Raw genomic sequence first — 23,053 nt, 5'->3', positions numbered from 1 at the left:
AACTTTCCTGGGTGCTTCTCTCGACACGCTCCAAAAGAAAAAGTTTCCTTCGCAAGAGCGGAAAGACAAACTTCTGTCCTTGGAGCTTCGCATACGCTCCAAGAAGACTTTCTGTGCGCCTCTTCAAATCCCTGCTCGGGATGTCTTTCTGCATCCTGCTAGTTACACACTGTCGCCTTCACATGCAACCTCTTCAAGAAGCGCTTTCAGCTCAATGGGTCCGTTTACGGGGTCATTAGACGATGTCATCCAGGTGACCCCTCTGATGAAATCCGCTCTACGGTGGTGGATTTGCCCTCAGAACCTTTCTCAAGGTTTGCCTTTCTTGCTTCCTGCTTCTCCACATACCATCACAACGGACGCATCCCTGGAGGGCTGGGGAGCTTTCCTCCAAGAACTCCAGATCAGCGGCAAATGGTCCCTTTCCGAAAGGAAACTCCACATAAATCTTCTCGAGCTCCGAGCAGTGTATCTCGCTCTTTTAGTATTCCTTCCGAGGATCAAGAACTCTAGTGCTTGTACTGACCGACATTACCACGACAATGCACTATTTAAACTATTTTTGTCCCTTTCCCCCTTCTCATTTTTTCTGTCTACCTAACCTTTTTGGTGCTGATGTAGAGGTTCTGGGTGTCTTTTCCACTTCACATGTGGGAAAGGCGCAAGGTGCTTTCCTGAGGTAGATAGCTGAGAAAGGTAGGATTCACAAAATGGTGGCTCCAACTGTCACCTCCGCACCTGGACCATGACTGCTATGGGAGGTTCCAGAACCTTCTGGATCTCTCTGGCAAGTCAGGTCCAAGGTGATAAATAGAGGTGACAGGAGGGCGGCCATTTTAGAGTAGAGGAGAGGAGGCTGCAGGCTAGTCAGGTGTAAGGCACGTGAGTGGGGAGGTGGCTGCGCTGGACAAGGAGTGGACAGATCTCAGGATTTGCCAGGGTATCTTTATCAGTGACATCACCCTCAACCACCTGACCGATCCCTGAGCGCAGCCGTGCTTTTGGAGAACCCCGTCCCAGAGAAGGTCTGAAGGTAGTGGAACCCCTGATTCACCGGACCTGGGAGTGAGCTAACGCCAGGGGCCGCCTACTCCCCAAATCCATTGTTACCTGGGATTGCAGGACTGGCTGGGTGTTGCCACCCCCCTTTGACAGATAGAAGAGGTGCTCGTGCCAAGCCCTAAGAGTCTACCTGACCTCTGTCACCGTTCCAGTGTGGGATCCGGCACCCGCTAAGCCCCCCCTCTTTCAGGAACCCTGGCCGCCACCTTCTTTCCCCCCAAGGTTGTGAAGTTTACCTGGTGCCCGACGGCAGGAGCCGCTGTCGCTGTGGAGCCTGAGGGAGGGATTGGCCCCAGAGGTGTGTCAGGCGAGGGAGCGTCGCGTCCATGCCCGTGAGGAGATCAACTCTCCGGAAGTGCGGGAAGTGAGGCGGGGAGGCTGCCCTCATCACGTGTGAAGGGCCTAGCGCCGCCCCACTGTTGCCGGACGTGATCGGAGGCCACACCCTGGGAGTCGCACTGAACCCGGGGACTGGTGGACGGGCCTTCCAGCAGTAGTGACGAGGAGGGGCGTGCCATCTGCGAGTGGAGAGTGCATTATAGTAATCCCTGGTGGGAGGTGTCCGGAGGGTGTGCGAAGACCCCCCCCCCCCCTCCCCTGTAGGAAGGATTCCTGCATCCGGATCAGGCAGCAAGCCCCGTTCCCCGAAAGGAGGGAACGCTCGTACTGGCAGCGGTGCATCATCCTCAAGGAGGACTACAAGAGTACACAGTAAGCTGGGAAATGTGTTTGAAGGCTAAAGGGGGACCCAGTTGAACCGAGTGTTGTTCCGGGGGGAAACCGAGTGCTGGCTGTAAATACCGGCACCTCAGCCCAACCGAGGGTGCGACTGAGGTGATTGGATAACAGGTCGAGCTCAGGTGCCAGCAAGAGCCTAGAGGTACTGCCAACTAGGCAGAGAATAGCACAACGTTAACGTAGCCTACAAGCGGACTACTTGAAGGAAACAAACTGGTTGCCAGCAGTTAATGAACCTCGCTGTCCAGAGAGACCCGTTGAGATCAGGGGATAGGCTGAATTGTGTAATGGGAGAGTGCTCTTCAGAGCGCCGTCTGTGAGGAGGTTAACAATTCCTTCAGAGCCAAGGCGACGGGTGGGACCACCTAGAGGGGCTACTGATCTGTTGTAGTGGAGTTACTCCGAGGGGACTGTTACCGTAAATTAGAATGAAATGTTTACCCTGACATGTGTACAAAGGGGTTGTCTTGAAACGTACTGTAAATGTTTATTTTGAAAGTTAAAGAAAAGATTATCTAGGACAGGAACGTCCAGGTTTGGACTTAGACTATAGAGAGAAGTTCCTATGCAAATGAAATGAATTGGTTCCCATTGTATTGTTGAATTGAGAACTGAATCCTCATCAGAAAAGAAATGTTATAAAGCTTCAGTAACTCTTTACAAAGAAAATTGGTGTAGTGTTCTTTTTGAGTGATGTGGCGCAGGATTGCGAGCTGAGTGAGATGCAGGCCTGAAAAAGCCAAATGGAGTGTTGAGCCAAGTGACCGGAGCCAAGCTACCCCCTTAGACGTAGGTCTAACGCTCACGAGTCGCAGAATCTGGAACTGGTTGCTCCTTCACGACATCTCTCTTCGAGCGCAGTATGTTCCAGGAACACACAATTTGCTGGCCGACTCTTTCAGCAGACAACAGACAGCATGTCACGAGTGGGAGTTGAATCAGCGGACCCTCAACTGCATCTTCTCTCGATGGGGCAACCCTCCACTAGACCTCTTCGCTACCCAGCAGAACGCCAAATGCCAACACTTCGCAAGCTGGCATCACCAGAAGGGGTCTCTAGGGAATGCGTTTTCGATCGCATGGTGCACCAACTTTGCATACACTTTTCCACCAATTCCCCTGATTCCCAGGGTGATCCGGAAATTGAAAGCGGAGCCTTGCACGCTCATCCTGATAGCTCCAGCTTGGCCACACCAACATTGGTTCACAGAGCTTCACCTTCTCTCCCTGGAACCACCGAAACGGTTGAAACAGTTTCCCTCACTCCTCACTATGAACCACCAACAAGTCCAGCATCCGGATCCAGCATCTCTCAGATTATCAGCCTGGCTCATGAGTTCAGAGAGTTCCAGGGTCTAGACTTCCCTCCGGACTGTAGAGAAGTTCTGGCTCGAGCGGATAGTACTTGTGAGAAAGTGCCAACTTTCTTGCATGGTATGCCCCCACTTTATGCTAAATTGCTGAATGAACTTTGATTGAGTGTACCCTGGGTTCCTGCCAATCAGGTGCCCAGGGCCTATGTTCCTTCCTTAAACCACACAAACTCCAAATTGGCAAACCCTAGCCACATGTCAGCCCCTTGTAAATGGTACCCTAGGTACCCAGGGTCTTGTGGCCAACGAAGGCCTCTAAGGGCTGCAGCACTCATTGTGCCACCCTCAGAGGCCCTGTACCCTTACACACACACACTGCCCTTGCATGCTGAGTGTCTGGGTGCAGGACAAAACAAAGAGTCGACATGGCACACATCACTGTGTACCATGCCCATCACCTACACTGCCAAGGCATATGTCATCCACCCCTCTAGCTGGGTGCATTACGCCTATGGTGTGGGCACAGGAGCAGGAGCCCTGTGCCCCTACAGTACCCGGGTCCATTCCTGGGCGCTGTAAGTGCAGTGCTGTCATTTAAGAGTACATGGTGCTGAGAGCTCGTCAAACACGAGCTCCACAGCACCATAATGGCATCACTGAAGCCTGGGAAGTTTGATATCAAACTTCTTAGCACATTGAACCCACACTGATGCCAGTATGGCATTTAATGTACTAAGCACCCCAGAGGGCATCTTAGAGATGCCCCCTTACAGCTAACTTACAATCCACGTCTGCTCTGAGGCTGCCCAGGCTGCCACACAGCAGACACGTTGCCGGACCCCTGGGTGGGAGAGCTCCTGCTCTCCCGGGCCTGCAACAATGCACATCCTGGGTTAGGTGAGAAATCTCCTTCCCCCAGGACGAGCAAAGGGAAGCTTCAAAGGCATGCCGCCATTTGGAGTTTCCCCAGGCCACTGCAACCCCCCACTCTGGCGGGAAGCTTTGCCGGAAACCCCATACAAGGACAGGGGATGTGCCAGCCTGCCCACCCCACCCCTCAGGTGGGGGAGGCGAGGTGAAGCACATCTCCGGGCTCTCGCCATCTTGAAGATGGGAGGCCCTACCCTATCAGGATTAGGCTACTGCCCCCCTCCCACAGGAGAGAGGCAGGATAGGGGGTGTACCCACCCCAGGACAAGGACCCATTGGTCCCTGGCCTTCACCTACCTGTAACGCCCCTAAATCTAGTATTTAGGGGCACCCTGAACCTTCCTTCCTCAGATTCCAGATAGAAAACTACAAGAAGAGCAAGAAGAACAAGGACCTGCCCTGCAGCTGCTAAAAAGAGAAGAAGACACCAACTGCTTTGGCCCCAGCCCTACCGGCCTGTCGACTCTCGAACCTGCACCAGCGCGGCATCTCTCGTGGCCAGCAACCTCACCAACCCCGGAGGACCTGGCTACCTTTTGGCTCTAAGCCCCTGGGACTCCCATGAGTAGAGGCTCTGCTCAAGAAACCTATTCTCAACCCCTGGCAGCAGCCCGGAACCGCGGACCCAACACACTCTGCACCAGCCAAGCCTGGCCAGTGCCGGAGTGGACAAAGACTCTGAACACGACCCCACGGCGACTGTGACCCCGAGTCCGGCACCCAAGGACCCCCCTCGACATTCCGGAAGAAGCCTGCAGCCTCAGAACAGAGTGCCACCCCAACCGCGATCAACTAGAGGGTAAGATTTCCGACATCAAAAGGCACCCCTGCACCCGGCGCCCAGCGGCCCCCTGTGCCCAATCCCGGGGTACCCACCTAACCTACAACTACCCAATTTACCTCTCGAAGTGGTGGTGGCACCTGAAGCATCCTCGTCCCCGAGCTTGCAGCCTTTTTCCAAACCGGAACATTCCCATTGATTTCCATTGAGCGCCCGAGGGCTCAAAAGCACCCTGCACCCAGCCGCCCGAGTGGCCCTGGCAGTGCACTCTCTACACTAACCTACTTCCCCACTTGCCCTGAGTAAGTGACCAGGAGCCCAGCTCCCACAGCCGCGTGGCTTGCCAGACAGCAGCCACCAACCAAGGCCCCCCTATCCCTCATAGGGTTACATTGGGCCTAACTCTCTCTGCACCCGGCCGTTCTGAAACCGCTGAGGGTGAACCAACTGTACCTACCTGACACTGGGGGACCCCTGAGTCTATGCCCGGAATTTCAACTCTGCCAGTCGAGTACTTACCCTTAAACCGCTAACTTCATTTTCCTCATAGGGTAACATTGACTGGCTTTTTCTTCAAAAATCTTCTAAGTGTGAACTTTTCAAAACTGCAAATATTCACCAAAAATCAGCCAAGTGACAAAAACGAATTTACTCACCTGCTCCTAGGCGAGCTCCAAGTGCTGGATCTTGGTGCCCAGCCCTGACTCTGAAAAGTGTCCACAACTATACTTACCTCTAACTCATTTTTCTCCCATAGGAAACCATTGTCTGCTTTTCTGTGAAATTTCTTCTAAGTGTCTATTTTTGCAAATTTGAAATATTCTTTTAAAATCGTACCATTTCTGCAAACGAAATTACCTGTTTTTGATAAGGACCCCAGTCCTGGGTCTAGGTACCCAGTCCTGGATTACTAAAGTAACGATAAAGTACTCTACCTGCAATTTGAATTTCTTGCCATAGAGATCCATTGAATGTTTTCCTTGAAATATTTTCTAAGTGCTAACTTTTGAAATAGCTAAATATTATTTAAAAATCACTACAGTTATTAAGTCGACTTTCATCACTTGATTCTGAATACTGACCCCAGGCTGGTTCTAGGAGCCAGACCTGGAATTCCAAAAGTAATCTGAAAAGTAATTTATGACAAATAACCTGAATTTACCATTGAGCTCAATGCATTGTTATGTTTAGGAAATAGGATTGTTTATTGCAACCAACTGTGACTGTTTACAAAAATTTATTGCTCAAGGCAAAAGTATTTATATTCAACCTCTCATTCTGAGAAAGTATATTTTTATCCCCTTTGTGGTTCTAAAAATAAAACAAGCATATATTTTATATATATAAACCATTGGCCTAGAGTTCAGTTATTGAGTGTGTGAAACCATTTGCTGACTGAGTGTGTACAATAAATGCTTTGCACTGTCCTCTGGTACTGCCTTACTGCTCGACCAAGCTACCACTTTTGAGAGTAAGGTCATACCTAACTTTGACCTCTATCAGCCTCTGGGGGACTGTGGACTCTGTACACCCTGTACCTATTTGGGAACAGTATATACAGAGCCACTTTCTCACAGTACTACCAAAACATATTCCTTAAAATGGAAGAGGTTCTGTATCTGGTGCAAGTCAAACAAAATACACCCACCTTCATCCTCTTAGGAGCAAATACTGCCTTACCTTCTCTTGCTCATGCCTCCATTAAAGTCCACCTGGCAGGAATATACCGTTTCAGGAGATCCTCTGCAGGCCCTTCTCTGTGGTCTTATCGGTTGATTAAGCAATTCCTTAAAGGCCTGTTTTGGACATTCCCTCCGGTAAAAACCTTACCTCCTGCTTGGCAACTCAACACTGTTCTCGCTCAACTTATGAAACACCCTTTTGAGCCAATACACAGAGCGGATCTCAAGTATCTCTCCGTGGAAAACAGCGCTTCTTCTAGCCCTTACCTTGGCAAGGCGAGTGGGTGAACTTCATGCTTTCTCGATTCAAGACCCTTTCCTTCAATTCAAACACGACAGGGTCATACTTCGTACAAATCCGAAGTTTATCTCTAAGGTTTCGTCAAACTTCCATCTTAATGAGCCTATTGTGTTGCGTTCCTTCTTTCCAAACCCTCAAACAGAGGCAGAAAAAACTCTGCATTCTTTAGACCTTAAATGCTGCCTGAAATTCTACATTGACAGGACAAAGACGTTTTGAAAATCTAATCAACTTTTTGTGGCCTCCAGTCTCCCTAGGAAAGGTCTCCCACTCACTAAACAAAGTATCTCTTGCTGGATCTCAGCAGCTATTACCTTTTGTCACCAGCAAGCGCGCCAGCCCCTGCTCTCCACAGTTCGAGCCCATTCCACGAGGGCAATCTCTACTTCAATGGCACTTTTTGCAGGCGTGCCCATTGTGGACAATTGCAGAGCGCCAACATGGAAGACGCCACATACATTTATCAAGCATTACTGCCTGGATACTGAACTCATGAAAGACGCTGCAGTGTGTCAAGCTGTGCTCCGTCATCTATTTCATTAGAGGAGAGCCCTTCCTTTCATCCCACCATCCTTTCCTCTATACGCACATTTCTCTATTGTTTTATGCCTCTGCTATGTCATTGCTTTTGGTACTTTCTATTTTCACATTGAGATGTTATCTGTGAATTTATATAGGCTGTACATTTCGAAATGTGCTTATCATTGCTTACTGTTCTGATTCAGGCATGTGAATCTATGAAAGATATCCTAATACTGGATAAGGAACACGTTACTTACCTGTAACTGCGGTTATCCAGTATTGGTATCTTTCATAGATTCACATGCAACCCACCCACCTCCCCTGGAAGGACTCTCTTGGGTCTCTCAGTGTACTACTACTTAGCACTGTGCTTATGAAAATCTGAGGGACTAGAGCTCCTTCCAGGAAGGTTCTAGAGGGTGGTGATAGCTGATTGGCCACTCTCCAAAGATTGGTCCTTTTTTTTACAAAAGGACGTGGATATGTTAGTAAGGTGAGGCCTTTGGCCTATTACTCTATATGTCTACTGAGACATTACTTCATTTATGTACCGGGGACTCCCATCCTGACGAGGGGGAATGATTCCTGCAAGTGAATCTGTGAAAGATACCAATACTGGATAACGCAGTTACAGGTAAGTAACGTGTTCCTTCTCACAATATACAGAGCCAGCTTCCTACACTCATGCCTTGAACGTATTGTTACCCTGTAAGCATCTGTTGTTGCCATGCAGAGCTGTAGATTCACATGCGCCCTCTCCTCCCCGGACACATTTGGTTGTTGAAGTTCTCATTTACATTCCACATGCATAGACATCTCTTTACTTGCACTTACTCCATTCTCACCCTTTTGCTGTAAAACAATCTTAACAATGGAGATGTGGCCCATGTGTATAATTACCAAGAGTAATTGCTTTACCATGTGACTCGAAATACTACTTCAAAGAAAAAACAACTTGCAAGCATCTGGACCCAACACCAGATGGCAGGTGTATTCAAAGCATGTGAATCTACAGCACTACATTCCAGTAACAGATGCTTACAGGGTAAGTAACAATCCTTCTTAGTTGATCTTTTTTCCCTATGTAAAAGTATACTCTAAGACATGTTCACGGAATCTCTGTCAACATTATATTTTGCATTTTATGGGTTCAGAGAGAATCCCCATTCTTTTTTGGCTGATGTTACTTCACTAGTTCTGCTTTTGTGTCCATTCCAACCTTGTTCAAGGTTAATACTTTAATAAATAGTATGTGCTTTGTGTGAACAATGTTTTACCACATCAGGTGTAAGGGAATGCTTGAGTTCTGCATCAAAACTCTTCTGCTATAAATTATAGATTTTATATTCTTTTGGTTTTCAGGCCTCTCCATTTTTGCAGTCCTCGTCAACAACACTAAGGCTCCCTGGTCAGGATCTTGTAAACAGACTTGGACAAGTACCTATTTCTAATCAACTTGCTTCTTCAAAGCCATTCCCTGATGGTGCCCTAAAACCAGGTCCCCTAGGTCTTGCCAATGTTTCTTCAGGTTCTGAAGTTGATCGCTGGGATGAGGACAGTTTTATTGGACTTTGGGATGAGAGAGGAATGAAAAAACTTGGAGATCCTTCTATGGCACAGAAGTCTGCATCATGTAAAATGGCATCAATTCAGAAGACGCTGGACTATGGCCATGGTCGTGGTGAGTAGTAGAGTGAACAATTCCATATTACTGTTCTGAAACCTGGGGAAAGCAGATGGACGTGACGAATTGTGGTGGTCAAGAGGACACTTATTGGCTGAAATGTTAAACAGCAGAGTACTTTATATGTGACTGGGGGAAAGGAGAAGTTCCACTTGTTTACCACCACTGTATGGAATTTGTATTTGAACACAACTCCTAAATTATGGCACTAGCCTCTTTGTGTCGGCTCACATATTTCCACCTTTGGCAATTGGTGCATTGTGAGAAAGTGGCTCTGTATATACTGTTACCAAATAGGTACAGGGTGTACAGAGTCCACAGTCCCCAGTGGTTTGGCAGAGGCTAAAGTTAGATATAACCTTACTCTCTAAAGTGGTAGCTTGGTCGAGCAGTAAGGCGGCAGTATCAGAGGACAGTGTAAAGCATTTGTTGCGCACACACTCAGCCAGCAAATGGTCTCACACACTCAATAACTGAACTCTAGGCCAATGGTTTATATATAAAAAATATGCTGGTTTTATTTTAGAACAAACAATGGGTATTAAAATTTACTTTCTCAGAATGAGATGCTTTATATAAATACTTTTGCAAGATGTAATTGACTTTTGTAAACAGTTACAAGTGGTTGCAATAGGCAACACAATTTTAAACACAATAATGCATTGAGTTCAATGGAAGTTTCAAGGTATTTGCAACAGATTACTTTTAGGATTACTTTTAGGATTACTTTTAGGATTACTTTTAGGATTACTTTTAGGATTACGTTTAGTTTTACTTTTAGGATTACGTTTAGGATTACGTTTAGGATTACGTTTAGGATTACGTTTAGGATTACGTTTAGGATTACGTTTAGGATTACGTTTAGGATTACGTTTAGGATTACGTTTAGGATTACGTTTAGGATTACTTTTGGAATTCCAGGACTGGATCCTAGATTCAGTCCTGGGTCAGGACTTGGAATCAAGTGATCAAAGTCAACTTACTTACTGTGATGATTTTTAGACAATATTTTGCTATTTTAAAAGTTGACACTTAAAAAATATTTCAAAGAAAACAGTCAATGATTCCATATGGAAGAAAATTCAAGTTGCAGGTATAGTATGTTCTCGTTACTTTTGTAATCCAGTACTGGGTGCCTAGACTCAGTACTGGGATCTTTATCCAAAACAGGTAAGCAATTACGTTTTCAGAAGTTATACGATTTTGAAAGAATATTTAAAGTTAGCAGAAATTGACAGAAGAAATTTCACAGAAAAACAGTCAATGATTTCCTATGGGAGAAAATTGGGTTACTGGTAAGTACAGTTGTGTGAGAAAGTGGCTCTGTGTATACTGTTCCTTAATAGGTACAAGGTATACAGAGTCCACAGTCCCCCAGGGTTTGACAGAGGCTAAAGTTAGATATAACCTTACTCTCTAAAGAGGTAGCTTGGTCGAGCAGTAAGGCAGTATCAGAGGACAGTGTAAAGCATTTCTTGTACACACAGTCAGCAAATGGTCTCACACACTCAATAACTGAACTCTAGGCCAATGGTTTATATATAAAAAAATATATGCTTGTTTTATTTTGGAACCAACACTTGGAATTAAAATATACTTTCTCAGCATGAGATGTTTCATATAAATACTTTTGCAATATGCAATTGGCTTTTGTAGAAAGTTACAAGTGGTTGCAATAGGCAACTCTATTTTAAACACAACAATGCATTGAGCTCAATGGAAAATTCAAGTTATTTGCAACAGATTACTTTTTAGATTACTTTTGGAATTCTAGGACTGGATCCTAGATTGTCCTGGGTCAGTACTCGGAATCAAGTAATGAAAGTAGACTTAATTACTGTAATGATTTTTAAACAATATTTAGCTACTTTAAAAGTTGACACTTAGAAAATATTTTAAAGAAAACAGTCAATGATTCCCTATGGAAGAAAATTCAGGTTACAGGTACAATATGTTCTCGTTACTTTTGTAATCCAGTACTGGGTGCCTAGACTCAGTACTGGGACCTTTATCCAAAACAGGTAAGTAATTGCGTTTTCAGATATTATACGAATTTTGAAGAATATTTAAAGATTGCAGAAATTGACACTTAGAAGAAATTTCATTGAAAAACAGTCAATGATTTCCTATGGAAGAAAATTGGTTTACGGGTAAGTACAGTTGTAAGTATTTTTCAGTCAGTGCTGGGCACCAAGATCCAGCACTGGGAGCTCACCTAAGAGCAGGTGAGTAATTTCGTTTTCGTTACTCGACTGATTTTTGGTGAATATTTCAAGATTTGCAAAGTCCACACTTAGAAGAAATTTCAGGAAAAAAAAATGCTGATGAGAGACAAGATGGCGGTCGTGTGAGACCGTAGCTCGCGCCATACCAAAGCCGGTGATTATCGTCTCGGATGCGGAATTACTATTGAGCAAAAGTTGTGGGGCTGTTAAAAACTGTCATACCTTACCTGGACATCACGGATTTCACAGGAGCGATATTTCCAACTGATGGGGACTTGTATTGGTTTAGCCCTGTTTAGATACTGCCAGAGTCTAAGGAAGGCGTTCCTGGCGTCCTCGCTATCTTTGACCTCAGTGGTCAGGACCCAACCTATGCTGGACGTGGGTGTAGGGGCGGATCGTTGTCTGGCGGACACAGTGCTGGATCGGGCGGCATAGTGAGAGGCTGAGGCTGTTGCACGGGTGACTGCCCCGGATGCAGACGAGCTCACGAAGGCTGGTAACGCCGATAACGTTGCGGAAATGGCTCCAAAATCGGCAGCACTCGCAAAAGCTAAGGCGAGGCTTGCCTTGAACTCCACAGCGCCCACAGTGTCTACAGATCTGGGTCAAGTTGAGGCGCCAGTCACAACGCCCATGCGTAGGGCAGAAGAAACAGCCTCCGGGAGGAAGAAAACAACTGCAGGAACAATAGCAAAACTAACTTGTTCCACTGTAGTGGAACTGATGAAAGGGGGAGGAAAATCGGTGAAAGAACTCTTACCCATCCAGGATGTAGAAGATCCCCTTGAGACTCACATGTGGGGCCAGAGTGGGTCAGGAGAGGTAGGCGGAGGGGGGGGGTGAAGGAGGAGTAAGTGGTATAAGACTACCCCTTGTTGAGAATCTCTTTTTTGGTGCTAAAAATGCTAACAAGGGTGATAACAGTGCCGGGGAGGCCCAAATGGCTACCGAAGCAACTACTATATCACCGCACCCCCGCTAGTAGAAACAGAGCCAAGGTGCAGGGGACTTTTTCTCTGTTTCGGATGGGGGCGATTGGTCGGAAGTGGGGACAGATAGTAACCCTGACCTAAGCGATGGCGAAATTGACCTTTCAGACACTGCTAAAGCTGGGACAATCCAGAGGAGAAAGAAACTACGAGAGAGAGATCTCGCGTGGGACTATTCTCAGTCAGTACAACTTACAGGCGTTCCGGCAAAGGAACCAGTAAAGGAACTAGAGGGGGAGAGGGAGGAGACCCCAGTCCACCTACACTCGAGACTATCCTCCAAGCAATATCTACCCATCGAGAAGAGACGCGGCAGGATGGGCACAAGGCTCAAGCTGCACTAAAGAAAGTACAAGGAGTGGTCCGAAAATTGTCAAACTGGTAGTACATTTGGGGAGCGGATGACCGACTTGGAGTCAAGAATCTGTACCACAGGGTCAGATTTGGCAGGCACCCAAGAGCAGGCTAAGTCACATGAGGCACAGATAGTAGATATCCAGTGGAAACTAGAGGAGCAGGAGATCCGCCAACGGCGGAACAATCTCCGCGTTCTAGGAGTGCCAGAGGGACTGGAGGGGGAAGATGTTCGTAGGTATATCATTGAGCTGTTTAGGGAGTCGCTCCCTGAGCTTACGGACTGGAATTGGTCACTAGAGGTTCAGCAGGCACATAGGGTCACTCCCACGTGCTATTTTGGTTTATTTTGGCAGCTTTTTGCTTCGTCAAGCTATTTTTGAAAAAGCAAGACCTGAGGCTAGAAGTGTTAGGAATGAGGTAACTTATTTTGTCGTCCAGACTTTTGTCATACTACTTTCTAGCAATCCTGTGTACACATATAAGTTAATTCAGTAATGACAGCAGTAGGAACAACAAAATATACACACTTTTCGCCGACACGGGCGCCGCTAGGATGTGCGAGTAACTGCTCTTCTAAACGAGACCTTGGACACATACTCGTGTTTTGTCTATCTGTTTCAACCGTATACCACTACACGTGCATTACCTTTATACTTATCGAATTTAACTTTCACTGGATTCGTTTACATTCTTTACTAGCGGCATTACCTTTTTCGGTCTGTTGTTAGTTAAGATTACCCTTCATTTTCAAACCTTTGACTGAATTTTCCCTCCTTTCTTTTCCACTTGTGATTCGTGTACCCAGCCGGGCTGGAATTATCACTGTCTGTGGGCAACCACCACCTACTTGCAACTTTTGTCAGCCCTGAAGAGTCGTGGGTTCATCTTTCCCCGACGAAACACGTGTCTGCTGGTTGCGTTTCTCTGAGGATTAAAGAAAATCTTTTTCATCTGAAGAATTGTGTATATCTTGTTGTTCCTACTGCTATCATTACTGACTTTTAACTTGTATGTGTGCACAGGATTGCTAGAAAATTGTTTTGTTGTAGGGTCCTCCCTACACACATTAGGGGTTAAAAGGGTTTCCCCTACCTGTTTAGCACCGTATTCACTTATGCTTTCATATACTCTATATGCAAATTTGCCGAGCGCCATTTCTTCCTATACACTAATACCCTTTTCTAGTACTTAGTTATCTTCTGTCATACTACTGTTGAGAGACGGTGGAGGTTGAGACAACTGATAGGACCTTTTCAGGATAAGAAAGCTCAGGCTTTTCTAAATAATCCTGCTAAGCTAAAAGTCATATGGAATGGACAGACAGTTTATGTCTGAGATAAAAGCTAAGGAGTATTTGGATAGTTTGATAGGATGAGTAGGAGGACAAGACATTAGGTATTAGAAAACCTTTCTTTCTCTCCTTCTCACTCTGGGGGGGCAGGGGTTTTTGTTTTCTTCTGCTCAGTAGTATTATCTTTTTTCTTTTCCGCTCTCTTTTGGCTCCCTTTTTTTTCATGATTGCTAATTTACTCGAAAACCTGAAGTGAGGGCTGGTATAGCAACTACACCGCATCTGTTAATTAATATTATGGTTTGCTTTTGGGCTTTTGTGTAATGTGCGAGGAATTCATCACACACAGACTGTCTGAGTCTCTCAGAGGGGATGGGGGTTGGGGTGATGAGGTTCGGAGCTGGGTGGGGGGTAGAGGGGGAAAAATTTAAAAATAACTTATCCAGAGTAGAAGATGAAATAAGCAGAAATTTAAAAAACATATATGTAAGCAAGAGTAATGTGCAATGTGATTTGTATAGTGGTAAAGAAAAGGGATGGAGAGGGGGGGGGAAATGGGAAGGGAAAAAGGGAATTGTTTGTCATGCAAAGAACTCTCAAAACAGATTTAAATGGGGAGACTAAACATTTGCTCGATTAATATAGCGGGATTGAACGATGCGATTGAGAGGTAAACTAGGGGAGCTGGTAAAATTATACTCTTTTGATGTTGTATGCTTGCAAGAGACCCATCTCCTCTGGGATAAAAGACATTGGCTCTTAATTCAGGGCTATAATTTATTGACATCTACATCCCAAACTTCAAACATTCGAGGGGTAGGCATTCTTGCTAAAACATCCTTGGGTCAACCCAAGAGGAAGCTAGCTGATCCATTAGGTAGATGGGCGATAGTTGAACTCGGGATGGGACTTACTATATGTTCAATTTATGGGTCAAATTATGATGACCCCCAGATTTTTGAGGATCTTGAATTGGCAATGTGGCCGATGCTGCTAATTGTTTGTGGAGATTTTAACATTGCCTTAGATTTACAGCCAGGGCATAATAAACAAGGGGGGTATCAGGGGCGGAAACCAAGGGTTTATAGGGCACTAACGTCACTCAATAAGAGCCATGGCTTAACGGATATGTGGCTGGCAAAAAATACATCCCAGAATACAGGAAGTACATACTATTCATTTTCGCATAAATATGTTCGAATCGATTATTTTTTTGGATCAACAATCCTTAATAAAGCTAGCATTAGGATCATGCCTAAGATCATATCGGACCATAACCCATTAATCTTGGAGGTGGAAATTCCGGGCTTCACAAAAAAAAGGGGAGACGGTCATTTGATAAACTGGTGGTTAATGTAGATTATGTCGAGCAAAAAATGGACAACTGACTATTTTGATATAAACAGATATAGTACCTCCAGAATAGTTGTCTGGGATGCGTTTAAGGCGGGCTTGAGAGGGGAAACTATTAGCTATGTTGCCAAGGTACGAGCATTACGTATGGGGGAGAATCAAGTGTTAATGAGTAGACTTAGAATGGCAGAAGAGGAGCACTCTCTACTTATAAAACATGGAAAGGAGACCACGCACAAGCGGAACAAATATTGGGTCTTAAGTCAGAAATTAATGGATGGCTAGTGCAAAAATCTGCGGAGGAATTCCAGTCCCGGCGTGGTGGTTTATATGAGAGTGGAGAATCCGTTGGGAAGAGATTAGCTCTTCATACTAGACAAAAGTCTGCACAGAATCAAATCTTAGCTATCAATGTGGGAGGGGGGGTATACACGGACCCCGATGATATAGTTCAAACTTTTCAACAGTATTATCAAATACTATATTCGGAAGAGGGGGCTAGGGAGAAGAGGTTAATACTGGAAGATATTATCCAGATAACGGGGGATATGGGAGAGATCTTGGATGAAGAGACAAAGCAAGAGCTAGAATCCGAGATCTCACAGGAAGAGACTCTATTGGCTCTACAGAGTTTGGCCTCAGGAAAAGCCACCGGCCCGATGCTATACCCGTTGAGGTATATAAAATATTGGGAACATCAATTATACCATTCTTATAGGATCTCTTTAGAGGGATCCGGTATGATGGGAAAACACCAGAGTCATGGAGGGAGACACGTATTGTCATCTTCCCAAAAAAGGGCAAACCCCCAGATAATCCAGTGTCTTGTAGACCAATATCTTTAATATAGACACGAAGATATACTCTAAGGTTATCGCTACTCGGTTGAGAAGGGTCATTGGTTGTCTGGTTTCCCCATGGCAACATGGTTTTATACCAGGGAGAGAAACCGACCATATACGAAGAGCAATTTCATTATTTGATATTGTATCTGAGACGGGGGGCCAGATGGCCATGATCCTTCTCGACGCTGAGAAGGCATTTGATTGCGTGAAGTGGGAATTCCTGTGGGGTATCCTGGAGTTAAAGGGGTTTGGCCAGGGATTTATCAGAACAATTAAAGCTATGTATCAAAATCCGAAAGCTCGGATACAAGTGATGGGAATGGAGTCAGGGGAGGTCTTTGTCTCCAGGGGAACCCGGCAGAGATGTCCCTCCTCACCTATTTTATTTGCGTTATACATTAATTCATTAGTTGAGAAGCTCTTACGGTCAGGCAAAATTAAACATATATTCTAACGGATATCAGACTAAAATATTGGCCTATGCCGATGACCTGGCAATTTTGACATCAGATCCTAAAGAGGCCTTAGACGAAATCAACTGAATAACTGAGAGGTTTGGTATGTTATTTGGATACCGTTTGAATAGAGAGAAAACCATTATTGTTTGTACGGAGAATGTGGAGCTCGATGATCCCAGGCGAACAGAATCGGCAGTCTATTTGCGGGTGCGTATTACGGCAAAAGTGGAAAATATAATTAAATTGAACCATGGTCCACTCATTAAGACCATAGCTCCAGAATTGAAGAGGGTTAATGGATTGCATTTATCAATCATTGAAAGGGAATATTTTCTGAAAATGACTGTTTTACCCAAGTTTTTATACCTATTCAGGTCAATTCCGCTTGCTTTGGAGGATCAAATACTTAAAAGCATTAATTGTATTTTTTCAAATTTTATGTGGCAATACGGGAAGGTGAGGAGATCTATGAAGTTTCTGTCATTGACACAGGATCGAGGAGGGCTAGCTGCCCCAAACATTACATTATATTATTGGGCTGCACTACTACACCAATTAGCTTTCTTATTAAAGATAGATAGAAATAGTGACGAGGATACAATGGAGAGGATCCCAACCGTTTTTGAGTTGGCAGTAGGAGATAAGGCTTCTGGGCTTCTTTTAAAAGAATTGGAGCAAAGTTATTATAAGAAAGTCAGGTTTAAAATTATAAAGAGTGCATGGAGGATCTGGAAGCAGATATCAAAATTCATGGAAATTCCTAAGGTTACGAAATATACCCCTTTATGGCATATATCGTTTTTACCAAAAGATGCTTGGTTCTACTGGGCGGGAATGGGTGAATAAAGGGGTTACTACTATTGGAACATTTTATGGTGGGAAAGAACAACCCCAATTCTCTGAACTACAATATCACTTTGGGGTATGCCCTAAACAGTTTTTCAAATTTATTCAGATTAGGAGTATACTTATGGCTTACAGACCAAGGGTGACGATTGAGAGGATTTCCTCTGATGGATTCGATTGGAAGCATCTCTTGTAGAATTCGAGGCATATAGTCTCTTACTAGCAGCATTGCCGGATGACCAGGCTAAGCAACAAGCTAGTGTGGGCCAGGCTGTACTCAAAACATGGTTTCAAACCACTGCAACAGATGGTGGTCGCCGCTAGGGATGGGTACTGCTATACAATCTATGCACAGTGTGTAATCTGCAGCTCATATGCCTCGAACAGCAAATGCTACTTACCAGTATGCATCTGTTCTTGGCATGTAGAGCTGCAGATCTACACACGCCCACCCGCCTCCCCGGCTACCTTTATCTGTTCCAGGTTATCTTATTTAGATACAGCACACATGGGCATCTTTACTGCTATTACTACGCTCCGCCATTTCCCTGCTGGCGAAAAAACAATCTGAGGATGGAGCCGAAGCCCATGCGCAATACGATCCAAGGGAGGAGTCACATACCTCGTGACTTCCAAAGACTTTACAAGAGAAAAACAACTGCAGCATCCGGGCCCAACACCAGATGGCGATCTATGCACAGTGTGTAGATCTGCAGCTCTACATGCCAAGAACAGATGCATACTGGTAAGTAGCATTTGCCTTCCATTTCTTAAACTCTTCAGATAGTGCCATGCTCTTAGTGCAACGCGGACGCACATGCAGGCAAGTACAGATGACTGCAACCATGGTACAATTTCCCCAAGCTCTGTTTTACTTCATTTTAAAGGGTGTAGCTCTCTGATGTATTTTATAAATTAATTCACAAAAAACACAAGTGGAGACACTGCACACGGGTCTTACACCCAAACGCTCCGTGTTCTGGCACACAGAAACATTCTCTCAGCGTCTGAGAATGTGCGCTTTGCAATTGGCTGGATTAAATATTAATAGGGGATTGGTTGGTCAAGTTAGCCAGTACTTCATTGGCTGTACCCCTTTGACTTTATGAATTAGGTAAGGCACTGTAATGTAGTCTGTGAGAAAGTGGGTTTCTGTTCAAGTAACCCCCCCCTTTTTTTGCCTAATAGCTGATGCACTTTTCCTTGTTGTGCCCTGGGCTCCTGCCAATCAGGTGCCCAGGGCCTGTGTTCCTTCCCTAAAATACAAACTCCCAATTGGCAAACCCTGGCCACATGTCAGCCCCTAGTAAATGGTACCCTAGGTACCCAGGGCCTTGTGACCAGGGAAGGCCTCTAAGGGCTGCAGCACTCATTGTGCCACCCTCAGAGGCCCTGTACCCTTACACACCCACACTGCCTTTGCAGGCTGAGTGTCTGGGCGCAGGACAAAACAAAGAGTCGACATGGCACACCTCTCTGTGTGCCATGCCCATCACCTACACTGCCAAGGCATATGTCAGCCACCTATCTGGCTGGGTGCCTTATGCCTATGGTGTGGGCACAGGAGCAGGAGCCCTGTGCCCCTACAGTACCCAGGTCCATTCCTGGGCACTGTAAGTACAGTGCTGCCATTTACAAGTACATGGTGCTGAGAGCTCGTCAAACACGAGCTCCACAGCACCATAATGGCAACACTGAAGACTGGGAAGTTTGGTATCAAACTTCTCAGCACATTAAACCCACACTGATGCCAGTGTGGGATTTAATGTACTAAGCACCCCAGAGGGCATCTTAGAGATGCCCCCTTACAGCTAACCTACAATCCACGTTTGCTCTGAGGCTGCCACACAGCAGACACGTTGCTGGACCCCTGGGTGGGAGAGCCCCTTCTCTCCCGGGCCTGCAACAATGCACATCCTGGGTGAGGTGAGAAATCTCCTCCCCCAGGATGAGCAAAGGGAAGCTTCAAAGGCAGGCCGCCATTTGAAGTTTCCCCAGGCCACTGCAACCCCCCACTCTGGCGGGAAGCTTGGCCGGAAACCCCATACAAGGACAGGGGATGTGCCAGCCTGCCCACCCCACCCCTCAGGTGGGGGAGGCGAGGTGAAGCACATCTCCGGGCTCTCGCCATCTTGAAGATGGGAGGCCCTACCCTATCAGGATCAGGCTACTGCCCCCCTCCCACAGGAGAGAGGCAGGATAGGGGGTGTACCCACCCCAGGACAAGGACCCATTGGTCCCTGGCCTTCACCTACCTGTAACGCCCCTAAATCTAGTATTTAGGGGCCCCCTGAACCTTCCTTCCCCAGATCCCAGATTCGAAACTACAAGAAGAGCAAGAAGAACAAAGACCTGCCCTGCAGCTGCTACAAAGAGGAAGACACCAACTGCTTTGGCCCCAGCCCTACCGGCCTGTCGACCCTCGAACCTGCTCCTGCTCCAGCGCGGCATCTCTTGTGGCCAGCAACCTCAAAAACCCCGGAGGACCTGGCTACCTTTGAACTCTGATTCCCTGGGACTCCCATGAGTAGAGGCTCTACTCAGAAACCTATCTCTAACCCCTGGCAGCAGCCCGGAACCGCGAACCCAGCACACTCTGCACCAGCCAAGCCTGGCCAGTGCCGGAGTGGACAAAGACCCTGAGGACGAACCCACGGCGACTGTGACCCCGAGTCCGGCACCCAAGGACCCCCCTCGACACTCCTGAAGAAGCCTGCAGCCTCAGAACCAGGTGCCCCCCCAACCGCGATCAACAGAGGGTAAGATTTCCCGACACCAAAAGGCACCCCTGCACGCGGCGCCCTGCGGCACCCTGTGCCCAATCCCGGGGTACCCACCTAACCTACAACTACCCAACTTACCTCTCGAAGTGGTGGTGGCACCTGAAGCATCCTCGTCCCCGAGCTTGCAGCCTTTTTCCAAACCGGAACATTCCCATTGATTTCCATTGAGCGCCCGACGGCTCAAAAGCACCCTGCACCCAGCCGCCCGAGTGGCCCTGGCAGTGCCCTCTCTACACTAACCTACTTCCCCACTTGCCCTGAGTAAGTGACCAGGAGCCCAGCTCCCACAGCCGCGTGGCTTGCCAGACAGCAGCCACCAACCAAGGCCCCCCTATCCCTCATAGGATAACATTGGGCCTAACTCTCTCTGCACCCGGCCGTCCTGAAACCGCTGAGGGTGAACCAACTGTACCTACCTGACACTGGGGGACCCCTGAGTCCATGCCCGGAATTTCAACTCTGCCAGTCGAGTACTTACCCTTAAACCGCTAACTTCATTTTCCTCATAGGGTAACATTGACTGGCTTTTTCTTCAAAAATCTTCTAAGTGTGAACTTTTCAAAACTGCAAATATTCACCAACAAGCATTTACAATGCAATGGTCTCGGCATTGGTAAAGTTAGAGCTATTGGCATTGCTCATGACAATGCCGTTTCTTTAAATGTTTTAAAAACAGAAACATAAACAAAAATAATGTCATGAGCAATGCCAATAGCTCTAACTTTACCAATGCCGAGACCATTGCATTGTAAATGCTTGTTTCATGTTACTACCTCCTACAGAATACCGGTCCATCGGTCTGCCTCCCGGATTCTTACCCCATTTCTCCTCATGTGCATGTGATCCCTATTGGACAGTCCAGGTAGAGTGCAGTGCCTCTCTGCTCTGGGACCAGCTTCTTTGATGGTATCATGGTGACAGGGTCTAATATTCACTCCATATTGCACTTTCTTTCTGGCACCACTATGTGAAAGGTGAGGAGCCTTAAGGATGTGAATGCACTGTATCTACATTCTAGTTGTTTTCCTTTTTGCACCCTCTTGTGATCTTCCTATTACTCCATGTTGGTGGCACGTCTCCCAATGTTACCCTTTTTTGATTTTTTTGTATCATGAACGTACCTTCCACCTGTATCACTTTCTCCTCAATGTTTTCTAGTTCATCGCTTCATCCCCATATAGTCTATACATGAATTGTTGTTCTTATGTTCCCCTGTTTGCCTCTCTTGATACTGCGCCCTGAAGAAGGTTAGACTCAATATTGGGGTCACACACCGAAACGCGCATCGGCACTGGAGTTCTTGTGTTAATTTGCATCCCTCCAAGATTGTTTACATATAACATTTAACGTCTGTGTCAATAAATCATGTATCAAAATGTCGATGTAACTGATGAAAATAAATTGTGTTGACGCCACTACCTAGTGAATCGGGATCCTGCGGCTTTCCAATATTGTTCACTTTGTTGTTGACCGGATTATTCACTAGATGTTATTATCTTAGTTTGCTCGCTGGATCTGTGTGTCTTTTAGGATATGTGGGAAAGAATGAGTATGCGTTGGTTCGAGTGAATGGTTGTGTGATATTTTACTGGTTGCGCCTGGTTTATTCATTTTCGGTATTTATTTCCTATTATGTTTCATTCTATTTATTACAATAAACTTGATGCAATTGATTTTCAATATATTTGTTGACTCAGTTTCACCATTCAAACATTTTTCTCTAATGAGTGTTTTCGTGTGGGGGGGGGGTAAGGCTTCCTTTGTCTGTTCATACATATCAGTGAGGATTAGCACTGCTACAATAAGCTGCTAGGCAGTGGGGTTACTGTGTGCGAGCATTACTGTGCTTTCCCCTGCTTCCCCTCCCTACTTATCGGACTAGGGCCCCCTTCTGTGCGACTGATCTCGTTGGTCTCTAAAAGAACTGTCTGGTAGACACAGTGGACGGACGGACGGACGGACACAGACACACACAGACACACACAGACACACACAGACACACACAGACACACACAGACACACACAGACACACACAGACACACACAGACACACACAGACACACACAGACACACACAGACACACACAGACACACACAGACACACACAGACACACACAGACACACACAGACACACACAGACACACACAGACACACACAGACACACACACACAGACACACACACACAGACACACACAGACACACACAGACACACACAGACACACACACACTTGCCCAGACACCGCACTACACAAAAAGACACACAGACACACACACACTTGCCCAGACACCGCACTACACAAAAAGACACACAGACACACACACACTTGCCCAGACACCGCACTACACAAAAAGACACACAGACACACACACACTTGCCCAGACACCGCACTACACAAAAAGACACACAAAAAGGAGAATGCTTTAAACCAGCTGGAATGTGCCACACGTGATCTGTTTTTAAGGGTTTGAAACTCGGATCGCGCTAAGAGGATAATTCACATTTTCCAGCCGTAGTGAAGAAGGGACGTTTCACCCGTCTCCATAATTCTAAAACGCTGTAAGTCATCGGTAATTGTATCTCGTGTTTTGTGCACGTGCGCTGTAGTTTTGTAAAAGAGTTGCTGGCAGTGGCATGATCTGTGCGAGGGCACACACATTACCTGCCCACCTACCTGTGCAGCGAGAAACGCAAACACAAACCGAGCGAGTCCTTAATGTGAAGGGCTGAGCGGGGGGCAGCGCAGGAGAGAGCACTCACGGGGGATGAGAGATGTAAATGCACGGCCGCTGAGGCTTGTGAAAAATTAAACTCGGCGCATTCAAACTGCCTTATTTCCACTTCAAAAGGGACGAGCGCTGCGCGCCCCACGCGGCTTCAAACACCGGCGCCCG

At 46.4% G+C, this 23,053-nt stretch overlaps 1 protein-coding gene across 2 annotated transcripts in view; it reads left to right on the top strand.

Annotated features, from left to right (window-relative positions):
• Positions 1-23,053, top strand: part of YLPM1 (YLP motif containing 1) — an 820,959-nt gene that overhangs the window by 237,595 nt on the left and 560,311 nt on the right. For both annotated transcript variants that reach the window (XM_085626748.1, XM_085626747.1), the window contains exon 6: positions 8,692-9,010. In XM_085626748.1, coding sequence (XP_085482874.1) covers positions 8,692-9,010 — 319 coding nt within the window. The remainder of the gene's footprint in view (positions 1-8,691; positions 9,011-23,053) is intronic.

This window comes from Triturus cristatus, chromosome 9 (assembly GCF_964204655.1).
Source record: "Triturus cristatus chromosome 9, aTriCri1.1, whole genome shotgun sequence".
In the NCBI taxonomy this organism is placed as follows: Eukaryota; Metazoa; Chordata; class Amphibia; order Caudata; family Salamandridae; genus Triturus; species Triturus cristatus.
Note: the sequence above shows the minus strand (reverse complement) of the source record. Positions and strands in the feature narration are given on the sequence as shown.